This window comes from Notothenia rossii (genome assembly GCF_949606895.1).
Source record: "Notothenia rossii genome assembly, chromosome: 9".
NCBI lineage: Eukaryota > Metazoa > Chordata > Actinopteri > Perciformes > Nototheniidae > Notothenia > Notothenia rossii.
In genome coordinates, this window is record NC_136907.1 from 65,574,754 (window position 1) to 65,589,196 (window position 14,443).

Here is a 14,443-nt window from a genome sequence, read left to right on the forward strand (position 1 = left end):
CTGAAGCCTGCCAAGAGACGGGCAGTGAGGCAAAAGCAGCAGCTCACACAGAAGGTGGTCTGATCAGCCGTATATAGATCTTCACTACGGGGGTTATACTCTAAGAGCCAGAGTCTTAATGCTCAACATCAGTCCCCAAAATCACGCCACAAACACCTACCTGAAAAACCTCTTGGTGTGTGTATGTCAGGCACTCTGCCTCTCGTCTTTATGCTCTTAATCTACCTGTGTATCCCCCCCCCCTCCTCAGCCTATGTAACCCCGTCTATCTCTTTCTTTCTACTCCGGCAACTCGCACTCTGCTGATCCTCTGCTGTTAAATCCTAGCAGTTTGTGAAACATGACAGTAAGATTTTGTAGAGGGCTCACTTTGATTACGACTCCTACAAAAGAAAAACACTTTGTCAGGTCCTCTTTTTTTTTCTGTTTCCTTCAGATAAATGTAATGGGGCCACTGTGCTAATATGTGGCGCAGCAACGTCACACTGAAGTCAGACAGAAACTCTTGTAACAAATGTTCTTTTTTTTTTTTTTCTGGCATCCACTGCGTCCTTTTGAGATTGCAGGAATCTGTAATGATGTTGTTTGCAGCTGCTCCTTTTTTGTTTTAGTTTTATACGAGTGTATTCATTAAACAGACTGTGCTCTGCAGTATTTCGACGTGCAGTACAGTGGTTGCAGAAGTGTGTTTCAACCTCACACCAGCCAAGACAAGCTGTGAACGTCTCTCAGAACATTGTTCAAAGCCTAACCTCCAAACCCGTAGTGTGGATGAAGAATAATGAACGGGGGTCGTCCTTTACGCTTTCTGCTGCTGCACCCTGACGTCTAGAGAGCATTGCACTTAATTACTTCTGTAGAGACAAATATAAGCAGATATCTCAACCACACAACCAAACCGTCTTTTGATGTGGTTCAGAGGTGTGACTGCAGAGATGAGTGGACTCAGTCGTGGTCAACCTCAGCAATTCATTCGATACAGTAATGAGTCTGAGGCTTTTCTTCCTCGCGGCTGTAACCATGGTGGACACTCGATGTCTTCAGCAGAATGTTCCTCCCCCTCCAATGTTCTCATCATGAGATGAAAGTAGAGCTTTCATCTTACCATGTTTGTTACTTTCCCTTTAAATGTCGTTGCCATTAACTGGAAGAAAGAGATGTCAACACAAGCGTAGTTTCAAATAAATGGTGTGTTTTTTTCTCTATATTCTCCATACGCTTTTGCCACTCATGTCCTTGTGTTCACGGAGTATTACAGCTTAAAAAAAGACCTTTGTTAGGTAATTTCCAGATGGACTTGTCATTTAAATCCAAGGAGAATAATGGCTTACTTATTCAGAAAGAGTTTACCAGGGTCAGTCCACTCATTAGCCTTTTAGAGATAAAATGGAATCTCTGATCTATGAGATAATGATCGGATGACAATGGTGGAAAAACTCACCACAAATCATAAGTTAGGAAAACAGTAAATCGTTTTATAAGAAAAAAGATATCAATGTAGAATTTATATTCAGACTGCATGTTGGTAAATATCCTGTTCATAGTGGTGAATGTAATTGAATGAGATAATTTAGCATTTTAAAACCTATTCTGTTTATCACTTGAATCCTTTTGACTAATTAAGACCCAGATGTCTCACTGAGGCTTTCCGCTGCCAAACAGATTTATCTAATTAATATGTAAGCCGCCACATTTCGATTGAGAGTGAGAGATATGGACGGAAGAAACACAATACCTTGAACAAACGGTGTAACAAGTCGCTTAAGCTCTTGCATAGTTATTGTAAAGCCAAATCGTCTGTTATTGTAGGTGTTTTGATGATATTAAAATAGAAATAGGAAAAATCTGTCACCTTTTTCCTCTTAATTATATTCCATATCTACAAATTATTTATACCAGAATGACCAGAAATCCCATATCAAGATAATGTTAACAGCCTTCAGAGTGAAATTGTTATCTTTGCAATCGCTATGGAGGTGCTGGTCAGCTCCATTCTCACTTCCGTCATAATGAGCATGAAGGTGCAATGAGAAGCCTAGTGTTGTTAGATAAGTGACACCACATTTCAGCAAAGGTGACTTCAAACATGCGATAACTGTAAAGTCGGGCAGATACTGCGTCGCAGAACAGTGAGGCTCCTGCCACAAATGGTCTCATCACTTCACTTTAAGAGTGCTGTCTTCTCAGCTTAATTGAAGTGATTTCAGGTGTTTGGTTACACATGTGACTGACAGATGAAGTTTCTTGACTGAAATCAGCCACCTTTTTTTTTTTTAAATATTCCCCCCTGAGCCATCTCCAAACTCAGACAAGTGGTAACTCTGACACCTAGTGGCAGTGACAACAATGACATCTTGTATTCATAACAGCCTTTTAAGAGGAAAATGCAAATGAATCATGTTTGATTAGTGACACACAAATAATGTAATTGTCGTCGCTTTCATGAATGTATAAAAAATGATTTGATTTATGTATGGACACACATATTTTGCAACAAACCAACCTAAATTCCTTATAATCATGGCCTGGTTTGTGTTTTTTTTCCCCCAGGCACACGATGTAGAAATTACTGTCGTGTGCATTCACAGCAAGTCAAATATCTTGCAGATGTCATTTAAAACTATAAATCCTGAGGCCTGAGTCAACAGGGGGTTAAGAAGTGTCTGCGCTCTTGGCAGCTGAAGGCTCCACTCCATATTGAGCTCAGATGGAGCCAAGTGTCCTCAGATTCTCTGGTGGGAGGCGAAAACACCCTATCTAGAGAGATTGTTTTCACAGTATGCCGAAAACTAATTACTAGCAATAAATTAATTTCACGCTACTGCTTTAGAATTAATTGCATCTTTACAGAAGTGACTGGAAGTGATGGCTCAAGCAGCTCTGATAAGAGTGGACACACACAAAGTGGTCTATTGAATGATGTTGCTTATCAGTGCCATTGCTTCAAATAGGAACGCACTTGATAATCCTCAAAGAAATGATCCAAATGTGGTGTTGTTTTAATTGCCGCAAAGGTATTTTTGTCATGAGGCTCCCATGGCGCACACACACACACACACACACACACACACACACACACACACACACACACACACACACACACACACACACACACACACACACACACCATATGTTATAGCAGCCGAGCATGTTGTGCCTCTACGAAAATGCTTACATTTTGCTAAGTACAATTTGTGTGAAATGCAAGTAAGTGGGTTAAAGGGTGAGGCCAAAAGAGGCATCTTATTACGTGAGATCTGCTACCAGCATGTCAAACTCCTTCCTCCTCGGTGCTCGGTTTGAGCTTCCATGATACATTTCACAGCCTCATGACACTTCTCTGTAAATAAACTGTGTGTCAAATGATGTATGCTGTTTAACTCTCAAGTCCAAACGCTGTGTCAGTACTGTCACCAGATTGTTAGTAACAACACAGCAGAGAGCAGGATCCGTCATACATGGTAAATATCTGGCTCTGTGTAAAATGGTGGTAGGGAGTTCAAGAATTTATTTCCAAATATTCCCAGGAAATTCAAATCCCTGCAGACTTCTGGAATAGCAGTTTTGCACAAAAGCGTTTTTATTTCTGCAGAGGCCATTAATTAAAAAAGAAGAAAAGACTGTTTACTAGTAAAATAGGGCTAATAGAGCTCCCGTCTGTGCTTGGAGTGCCTTCTTTAGATATTTGGGTTAACTGCTTATTTTCATTATTTTGAGTTAAGTGACTTTTTAAGATTCTACTAATTGGCCCCGGTGGGATTTTGAGCAAAAACCCTTGATGTTCCCATCTCGTTCACATCCTCCTGTAATTGTGACAGTATTCTTGTAATGAACACAGATAATATTGTGGTATTTTTTTAACAAGATTCCAGTGTTTGATGGTAGTGACTAGTGAGACGAGTTTCAGTCCATGATTTAATTTCCCTTTCCCTCCCACCCCCCCTGCTCTCTGCTGTCATCCTTAATACTCATCAACACAATCACATGACAGATGGTCCTTTCTGGACCCTCTAATTATATTTCCAGCTTCACATGTGTGATTCATCACACTGATGCATGATCTGCATGACATCTAAACAATAGTTGGTGAATTGTTACATTATCTATAAATTAATAATCCATAGTAAGCCAAAGCTTAATAGCATTGCGAACTCATGGGGGATTTCAATTTGGGTACATTTGTAATATGTTATTATTTATTCATGGAGGTCTGTGCATACTGTAGCTAAGCTTGTTATCTCCAGAATTATATCACTATTTTAAATATGAATACATTAAAAGGGACATTAATTGGACCATGCCGTTCCTTTCCTGTTAATGGAAAATAGGTTTTAAAGATGACAGAATTCAACTGTAAAAACACGTCAGAAGTACAAAAGCATGGTGCAAACTGCGGGGCAACAGGTACAGTCAGTAGGCATGGAGGAAATTGCTTTATTACAGGGAAAAGTACGATAATTACATGTACGTGTACTGACTTGATCTGCACAAAACTGCTGGTAAATATTAGCCAGGCGGGGAAATAAGCTTGGCAAACAAACTGCACTTTCCATTGTGCGGTGTCAGAGTGCCACACCCAGTAAATCATTCACCAGAGCACACAGAGACCGGGCACAAAGAACCTCTGTTCCTGCTTTTACAGCCTGTCAGACCTTCTGCCAAAGTACAGCGGCCAAACTATACGAGAAAGCCTCTTTTATTTAATGTTCTAAGTTCATTCTAATATAAAACACACTGTAACATTGGTATGCAGTCTTTAGGGCATATTGTTGAGTTACAGATAACTTTAAAAAACAATTGAAATCTTAAAATTCTATTCAAATAAATTGATATAATCTTTGCTACTGTAGCACCAAGAGAAACATGATGTAATGGTCATGCACAATTACAACTTAATATACACATGTCAAGATTCCTTTATATTAGCAGGTTCAAGGACGTTTTTCTGATCTGTATAGCTTTACTTGTGTCGAGTCATTCTTGTATTTTACACAATTGCATACAGTGACAGTAACATGTCACTCCTCACATTCACGCCCTTGTGCTGACTTTCACAGGATTACCGTCAGTATGTTGGACCATCTTCAATGACACACAGGGCTGAACTACGCCCAATGAAAGGTCAAGAGCCAGAACACAGGAATATGTTTAGTCAGAACTTTACTGTATGATTTGGAAAAAGCAGTTAATGACAAATCAAACTGATTAATAACTCGAAGGTAGTGTCATTTGAAAGGAAGTATGCGTGTGAAGTAATAAAGATGGGAGTTAAAGTATTGTCTTATTTCATTTAGTTATTTATTAGTTTTCTTTTTCTTAAAAAAAAACATATCAAAACTACATCATTTTGCAAGCAATCTAAAGTCAGCCACTCAAATGTCATAGACAGTGAACAGAGATTATTTACAAATCCAAAATAGCCAAAGTTAGGACTCATTCAGCAGATAGAAAAACCCGTCAGCCCTGCGCTACTTACATTAATACAATTATGACCCTGCAAAAACAATCCCCCACCCCCCCCCCCGACCTTTCACAAGGAGAAGCACAGATTAAGCTTATGGATATATGGACAGCACATAAAAAACACAAAATATGTACAACTCACTACATTTGCATAGTTTTCAGTGCAACCTTTTTTTCTCCCAAAAAGCCAAACTAACAACAAAAAGTGATAGCATAGCAAACAGTGACACTGCCAGATTGTTCTTTTTCTCATTCATGTTCAGGGGCATACCAAGCGCTCAGGCCTCTCTACATCCTGTACAGTGAGGCATTAACACCATTACTTTTTGCGCTCCATTGTTCATGTCTTTCTGCAGACCTCTGACAGAGTTTTGAACTTTGGTCCGAGCGTGTTGACGAAGTCGAGGTTATCGTTGTCGCCAAAGTCACTGCAGCATCCCACAGAGCCAGCTGCAGAGCCCACCCCCTCAAACCCGTAGGAGTGGATGACGTCTTCTGCGTACCGCCCGTCCCCCTCTGTTCCAAAGTGGATCAGTTTCTACAAGACAAAGGAGGAGGAAGAGGAAGCGTGTTATGTGTCAGTGTGAGCGATAGAAGGGGGAGATATTACACCATGTGATCACACAAGTCTGCTCAGGATATGACTGGCAGTCAGATATTACAAAGAGAAATAATATCTCTCGCCAGGAGGTTGAAAAATATTAAAGTTTATTGAGGATACTATCCTGGCTTAGAGAACAAGATTATATAACACAGGGGAGTTTCCTAAGCTCTTACAGATAACACAGAAGTTATTAAACCTGAGGGAAGTAGAAAAGGTGGTCACATCTGGACATATTTAATTCTGCTCCCACTTCCTGATACCTCTTTTTCATATAATAAATATATAATGAACATTTTCACTTCAAAAAAAACAATGAAGCTTTATTACCTGGTCTAGATAGCGGCCATTTGTTTGCCAGTTGTGGAGAACGGTGGAGTCCTGGGTGAGGTATCTGCTGTCAAAGGCCATTCCACTACCCTGACCACTACCAAGACCTTGCTGTTGACCGTACTGCTCATACTGGGTGGTATAGAAATCTTGCATATCGCCTTGGACATTTTTCGTATATATCGCCTCCTCTTGCAAGACTCCGTTCCCGTTCCATGTTCCTCCGTTCGCTGGCCATGTTCCTCCAGCAGTCCCAAAGTTCCCCTGATATGAGCCCTTTGTAAGTTCCCCCGCATTGATGGGGACAGTCATGAGACTTGTATCCTGTAAAAGAAAACATTTGAATGAGTCATTGGAATTTAACTACATGAATAAAGTTTAAAACTTTTTTTAACAAGGGTTTTGAGCCCAGGCAATGTTTTCATAATGACGTTCTTACCACTTCTTCCCCTGGGGCCTCCGTGTTTGATTTGAGCAGGATTCCTCCACTGTCTCCTTCATCTTCCAGTTCTATACTCTCTCTCTTTGTCGTGCAGAAAAAGGCGAGCAGCAAGCCTGCAATAACAAAGGAAACATGTTAGAAATGAATGCACAAAGGAATGCTTGTTATAACAAACAGGACTTCCTGTGTGGAAGGCATCACAGGAGCGAGCACACCTTCACATTACCTTGTATTAAAACTACCTCACATCATCGCACTGTGTCCAATATACCATGCATAATTCAGTAAAAGAACCTTGAACTTTCTAGTACTCTTTTTGACACTTTTACAAATGCATGAGCACAATTTCCTGTTTCATTATCTACACAGTGTAGCTTCACAATTGTGCTGGCAGGAGTGGGGGGGGGGGCGACTCACCGAGCAGCAGGAGGAGCAACAGAGGCAGCAGGAGAGCCAGTATTCCCATGGGGCCTAAAGACGTAGAGTGGTCCTTTTCCAAGCAGACTCCATTCCTGCACTCGCAGATCCTCACCTGAGCCACCTGAGTTTTACCAGAGCCCTGCAGATCTGTAACGTCCAGTGGGACTTCATATATCCCTCTAGGAAGGTCTTTCACATGCTTCAACGTAGCTGCCGTGTCTGGGGACCAAAATGTGGAAAATAAGATGGAGATTCTACACATTTGTCGTAGAAATAGCAACGTAGCATACTGCGGATCATTTTGAACATCAAGTGAAGTTTACAGAGGGTAAAGAATATGTTTTTAACACTTCACGTAAAGATCAATTTATAGATGCAAACACATACTATAGCACAACTGCTCAAACGTTTAATATTATTAAATATCAGTTTATCATACACATATTGTGTGACCGCATATGTCGGCTTATTATAAATTGAATTACAGAAGATATCTTTGAACGATTTAGAAAGAGTGTCAGTTCGCAAGATAAATTGTTCAACTATAAAATGTCAGCTATAAAATGATATATAGCAACTTAGACTTTTATAACTATAAGGACATGTTTTAATGCAGGACTTGCAGCGGCTTATATGTTACAGTATTGCTAGTTTTACTTCTCTAAAAAAAGTCCTCTTCCACCTTATATTGGGATCAGCCTCAGAAATCAGTGAAGCTGTCAATAATCAACATTATGCCTGACTCTCACTCCTTCACTAGTTCTCTGTTGGATTCTGTGTAATAGATTATTCTGACACCTCTCACAAAAAACGAAATGTGTTTTAGAGAAGGTTTTTTTTTTAAATACAAGAAAATACAATGAAATCAAAGTACAACCACTTACCATTATGTTTAGTCAAAGACCATTTGCCGTCGCTATCCTTTGGCAGACTGAAGCTGAAGGGGGAGGAAAAGGGGGACTGGTCGTGGTCTTCAGCCACAACCATCACAGAGCCCAGCTGCCCGACCTGCTCACAGACCACCATCTCGCTTTTGGGAAGCATCGGCATGTGGTCGTTGACATCCTCCACCACAATAATGACTGTTCCTGTTCCTGTCTTTAAGTCTGAGAAAAGTATTACATTAATATTTATTCAAAAGATTAAATAGGGCATGTTGATGCATGAACAAAGAAAACTAGATGGACCAAGTTGGCTGCATTTTGGCTTAGTGTGAGTTTCTATTCTGGTTTATTTTGGTGGGAAAAAAACTATTCTGACAATCATCTGGGATATGTGCCCAATTTTCACCATCACATCAGAGAACTGTGAGTCATTGTCGATGACACCTAGCTACAGGTGTTCTCAGGAGGCGCGGTTTGTTTGGACAGTTACTCAGGGTGGAGCTGGTGTCCCTAATAACTTTCGGCTGGTGTAACAATACAAGCAAAAAACATGAAGTCTGACATGATTTGAAATGAAACTGGTACGATACGACTAAGGAAGTCATTTTTGTAGTGTTATAAAAACAGTTTGGCCTCTGTAAAAAGTCCATGACTCATACTCTAGAAATCAATGACAAGGAAATGTGTGGCATTCACAAGCAAACTTACTAGCATCGACAGCCTTGACGGTGATGTTGTAAATTCCATCATGGACAAAGTGTGACTCTCTGTCAATTGTGTTCGCCACCCTCAGCTCTCCGCTATCTCTGTCAACGTTGATCCATGAAGCTGGGTCTGAGGTCTTGTAATACCTGAGAGAGGGGGGGGGGGGAAAAAAGTCATTGTTTATTAGGAGCACATTCTTCCGTTCAGCAGTGAAAGTCTGCCCTCCAGTGTTTAAATTAAGAAACACACACATAAAGTTGGGGTCTTAATCATTGGCTGGAATTGTGTCTATTATGAGTCATCCTTCACTGCAGTAAAGTTCATTTCTCCCAGAAAAATATGAAGTAAGATTGCTTACTTGATGCCGTTGCTGCTCTTGGTCTCAGGATCGAGAGCAATGTAACTTCCTATCAGTGTGCCGTTGGCTGTGTTCTCTTTGACAGGGTAGCGGACAGTAGGAGCCGTGAAGGCCGGACCCTCATCTTCATTGACGACGTTGACATCCACAGGGATGGACACCCATGTGGATGTGGTGCCAGTCAGGTCAGCTTCATTACGTGCCATAATCTCAAGCTTCACATTTTGGTTCTGCTCGTAATCTAAGGGCTGGAAAAACAGGAAGGGAAGTATTGTAAACAAAAATCAGTTGTCTCTTCACAGGTTACAGGCTTTCCATGTGCAGGAAATCTATTATGTATTATTACTATCACAACTACATCTTATAGGAGATCTCACTCACCTCTGAGACATACAGAAGCCCTTCGTTTGTTTCGGGGTCAGTGTCAATCCTGAAATTTCCATTTTCATTTCCTTTTTTTATGACAAATTTTGACATCCAGTTTGGTGTGTTTATTAAATCTTTATCTTCAATGGGAATTCTGAGGATAAGTTTTTCCTTTACGTTTTCTTGGACATCGACTGCATACTGAAAGGAAACAGAAAGTGTGTTACTTAAATTAGACAACCAATGTTTTAGTAAGGTTCCAAACACTGACTTTATATAAAACACACCTGTGATGTTTGATTGTACTGTCACTGTCAAAACATTACAAGTTTGTTTTAAGATGTGAAATATTCTAATTTATTTGTATTATGTATTGGCTTATCACTTACAGAAGTTTCTGTGAAAGTTGGCGGGTTGTCGTTGATATCAGTGAGAGTAATGGTTGCTGTTCCTGTGTTGGACAGACCTGTATTTGCACCGTCCATGTCTTTGATTATTACTGTCACCAAATACTTGTCTTGTGCCTAATAAACAGGTGAGAAAATGACATGAGAAAAAAGGTAAATAACATGTTATGTTGAGGAAAGAAACAACCAAGATGAAGCATTTGTAGTAGTTCAGACTAAATATAAAATACAATGGTGCTTGTGTTCACCTCTCTATCCAGGGTGTTAGTGGTTGTGGTGATGACACCAGTGACTGGGTGAATGGCAAACTGGTTTAATCCATCCACAAGAGTGTACTTGATCTTGACGTGGAGACTTCCCACTTCGTCTCTGTCTTCAGCATTCACCTGTCCCACAATTGACCCTGTAGTGTAAAACAGAATCATCCAGTTTATTATCTCCCACACTGAAGATCAGAATTAACTGCTGTGTTGTTCATGTTCCTCACCTGGGGGGCTGTGCTCAGGCACTGTGAATTGTAGTGGGTCTTTGAATGTTGGAGCGTTGTCATTCACATCATCTACAATTACTTGAAGGTCCAAAGGCAGGTCTGTCTCCACGTTAGTAATTCTGTTGAAAACTCTGATCATTAACTGTAACAAAAAAAAAGTGAAGTGCAAGTTAGAAGTGCAAAGTATGTCATAGGATTTCATTTATTTTCAATGTCAGATTAGCCTTTTAAAGTGTGATCTAATGCCATGTGAAATTTGAATTGTTTAAATGAAGGGTTGAATCTAAATGTTTGACTTTGGGATCAATTGTTTTTTAAGATGATCTCCAAATGAATCCACCATGTATCATATGTTGCAGCCCAATGTTACACTTACTGTAAACTTTGGGAATTCCTCACGATCAACTTCTTTGTTTACAATCAACATCCCAGACTCCCTGTCAAGAGAAAACACTCCCACTGGATGCTGATTGACACCCGGTCCACTGATGGTGTAGTACACTGTTTGCCTGGCTTCAGAGTCCGACACAATCTAAAACAGAAACCCAAAATGATAACACAATTAAATATTTTTCAATAGACAATTTCGTTATGCCTAGAGGAATAAATCACTGCATAAAGACAGCTGGAAGTAATGTGATAATAGACTGTTCTAGGTTGGGGGGAGGGGAGTGAGAAAAGGGGGGCAAGTGCAGGTAGAGGAAAACAAAGTGAATATTTGGACATGTATTATAAATGCGGCCATAAAGACTTGAGAGACAGTGTTTAAGCTTATAAACACTACGATGCAAAGTATGTTATATGTTCAAGATTACCTCTTCAATGTCTCTTGGATAAGGTCCCTTATCATTCTCTAATATGTTGAAGGGTGGTGGACTCCAACGTCTCTTGACTCGCTTCAGATAGTTTGAGGGACTGTGCTGTAACACAAACAGGTACAACACGTTAATGCATACATGTTGTATAAAAGGATACATAAACTTGGAAAGTCTTGCAACAGCTTACCTTTTTTTCCTGTATTGCACTGTGCACAAGGTGGACAACCATCTCACTTTCCGGTCCATTGTTGTCCCGGGCCCACACAGAAAATGTCCGCCCTGTTCCCGACACTGAAACAGGCCTGAGAGCTTCTATTGCGCCATTCTGTCTTATTTGGAAATTGGGGTCGCTCAAAGTAAAGATCATAGAGTTGGTGTCGCAGTCGGCAACTTCAACTAAAAAAAGCGAGAGTGAATGGGTAAATGTGAAGGTCGGCTACTAAACAGACAGGCAATACTGGAGGATATTATTCGAGCTGAAATGGATATAAAGTGTTCTATAAAGAATTTGTGGTGAAGCAAAAAGTACCTGTAGTTATTTTTCGCCCGGTCTGAATTGTTCGTGGCACAATTATGTACAGAGAGTCCGGAATAAAACATGACTCCACACCGGACAGCACCTGAAGTACAGTAGAAAGTCGGTCCTAAAGTGAATTTCTAAATATCGAACCAAATACCGGTGACAATCCCTTTGATAGCAAGTAATTCAATTATAACAACATTTTCGTAAATATAGTCGCTTAACACGATAGTCATACGTCACATGTGTATCGATAAAATAGTTCGGAGAGGAATTAAAAATAAACTGGATCACTTACCAACGCCAAGCAGAGGTTGAAAATTAAAACATTCGCCATTTTTTAGACGTTCAATGCACTTTGCCGTAAAGCGGAACTCGTCCGGCAGTTGACCGTCTAAAGACTGACAGAGGATATATTTCTCACAGCGTTAAAAGAAGAAGAAAACTCGTCTGATCCTGCACTTGTTGTCTGAATGGGACGTGCAGACTTTAGTCTAAGCCCTGGTATCTGACAGTGAGTCAACACACAGACACACCTTGGCTGCCACACCCAGACTAAGATCCTCCCTGGTGAGATCCGCAGGCGAGGCGAATGCACCTTGTTGCTATCGGAGCACACATTAACTTGTAAAAAAAAGTTTGCCCTTAAACATGGTTTTTTTCTGCCAGCAGGGGGAAACATTGCTCAAATAGTCTGCCAACTAATGTCATTCTGTAATAAATTATACAACGTTGCAAGACATGCAAACAAATCTAAACACTATAATGTCAAATGGAATTATATTAGTGTACCATATGTGGCATAAGTGCATATAAAATCACTGTAATGTTTAGCAGGTACATTTCTTATGATTAATATTGATGCTGAGCAGGTGGTTTTAGTGGTGTTCTCTTTAAAGTGAATGTCAAAGCGTAAAACATTAAAACATTCTCTAAAACACTTCTTTTTTTAGCCATTCTTGGGAAAATGACTTTTTGTTTGCTTGTTTTTCTGGTCTGAGAAAGCTGTCACAGGTCTCCTCGGAGAGTGACCTCTGTGTGCCCCTCCTCTCCACTGGAGCATTCTGGTAGGAGGAACTGAATTGCACTCCTCACTTAACGCCACAGGAATGTGAGCTGAATGAAGCCTGGTGTGGGGGAGGCTCTCTTCCCACAGTGAAGCGTTCACTATCTGTATAAACTGCTGATAAAATTGAGAGTGGTCATAGCCAGCAATATCTGTAATGGGGTAGGGAGAGTTGTTTAAAAGTGCATAGGGAAGTCAGGTTACGTAGGAGTTGCAACCGGAAAGGTGAGAAAATTTTCAGGAAGACTGCTCTGTTGTGACTCATGGGCGTAGACATAATGAAAGGGCTTGGTGCTGTGTCTTAATATGCAAAACAGACTCAGCAAAATACCCTCTTGTTTCAATCCCAAGCTAAAATGAAAGTGAGTTATAGTTGCACTCAGGCTTCTGTGTGTGTATCGAGTACACATCTTACGTATGTTTGGACAAATCTACTGATTTTGTCTCTGCTTATTCTATTGGTGACAGGATGTCTGACCTCTCACTCCGACACTCTCCACTCATTGTGATATACTGTGGTAAAACCAGGTGTATTAGGTTCTTTACATAACTAAAGCAATACTGAGTAATGGACTTTCGGCTAATTAGTACAGATCAATAAAAGCTAAAGATGATATATTTTTCAGCAGTCTCCATTTTGAACTTTAAAAGATGGCAGGGGTTGTTATGTATTTTCAACACATCTGTTTTGTACTTTGATTAGCTTCCCAGGTATGACACCTGTATCAATAAGATGTTGTGAAACCTAGTTTGGCAAAAACCGCCTGCATGACGAAAACAAATTGTGGGTGCTGCCAGGAATCATCGTGTACTCATGTACGCTGCATAATGTGTTCAGGCACATTGATGTAATTAAAGGCTAAGACAGATCCAGTTTTTTAAAATTTATTATAGTGACATATTTGTGCTGCGATCAAAACAGTTGTTACAATGCAACTGCTCCACCCTTTTCACCACTCCTGTTGGGTGGGTGCCAGTGAGAGGCAGGGTGGGATTGTTCATGTCAAATATGATGGTTAGTATTTGGGTGAGACAAGTTGGTCACTGGTGATTCTAGAGTATATGTGACTAACAACTGTCTGATTATTAGTGTGTCATTGTCACATTGAAATGCATGAAACTTTGTAATCAACCATAAAATAATTGTGCATGCCAGAAACCACTTACGTTAGCAGATTATTAGAGCCCGGCACACCCATCTGAAACATCTACAGCTATGGTTTTCACCTCATGAGTCTGTGTTGGTAATTTGTAAACGTAATAGCGTCCCAACTATTAGAGATGAAGTCACCAAACTTTACAGGTGTGTTGTCAAAATGCCATCTACCCCCCCACAGGCCACCGCTTGACCCCCTCTCCACTTAAAGTCCCTGACCCTATTTGGCATCACAGCTTGTGATCCCATTACAAAATGTTCTCTCATGCTCAAACAGTTTTGGAAATGTTTCACTCAACTTCACGGTAATGGTCACTATTGAATTGTAATGAGATATGCTAAGAGATGTTTTAATATGTTGTATACCCTTATAAATTATGGTTGAATCAACTCCTCTCTTAACAAAAAACTAACTTT

General features: G+C 40.3%; 1 protein-coding gene across 1 annotated transcript; it reads right to left on the minus strand.

Moving 5' to 3' along the window:
* Nucleotides 1-4,418: 4,418 nt before the first annotated feature.
* On the minus strand, nucleotides 4,419-12,411 carry dsc2l (desmocollin 2 like). Its single transcript, XM_079649573.1, has 16 exons — nucleotides 12,103-12,411; nucleotides 11,814-11,904; nucleotides 11,472-11,680; nucleotides 11,282-11,386; nucleotides 10,843-10,998; nucleotides 10,464-10,608; nucleotides 10,225-10,379; nucleotides 9,959-10,093; nucleotides 9,585-9,770; nucleotides 9,204-9,451; nucleotides 8,849-8,991; nucleotides 8,141-8,362; nucleotides 7,254-7,475; nucleotides 6,834-6,949; nucleotides 6,395-6,718; nucleotides 4,419-6,001 (listed from the first exon to the last, which is right to left on the minus strand). Exons 1-16 carry the CDS (start codon nucleotides 12,139-12,141, stop codon nucleotides 5,804-5,806), a joined length of 2,694 nt encoding a protein of 897 aa, XP_079505699.1. The 5' UTR covers nucleotides 12,142-12,411; the 3' UTR covers nucleotides 4,419-5,803.
* Between the last annotated feature and the right edge of the window lie 2,032 nt (nucleotides 12,412-14,443).

Coding starts and splice junctions, on each gene's coding strand:
- dsc2l (XM_079649573.1), bottom strand. CDS start 12,141: ATGGCGAATGTTTTAATTTTCAACCTCTGCTTGGCGTTG. Junction 11,681..11,813: donor CGGGCGAAAAATAACTACAG/GTACTTTTTGCT, acceptor CGCTTTTTTTAG/TTGAAGTTGCCGACTGCGAC. Junction 8,992..9,203: donor AAGAGCAGCAACGGCATCAA/GTAAGCAATCTT, acceptor CCCCTCTCTCAG/GTATTACAAGACCTCAGACC.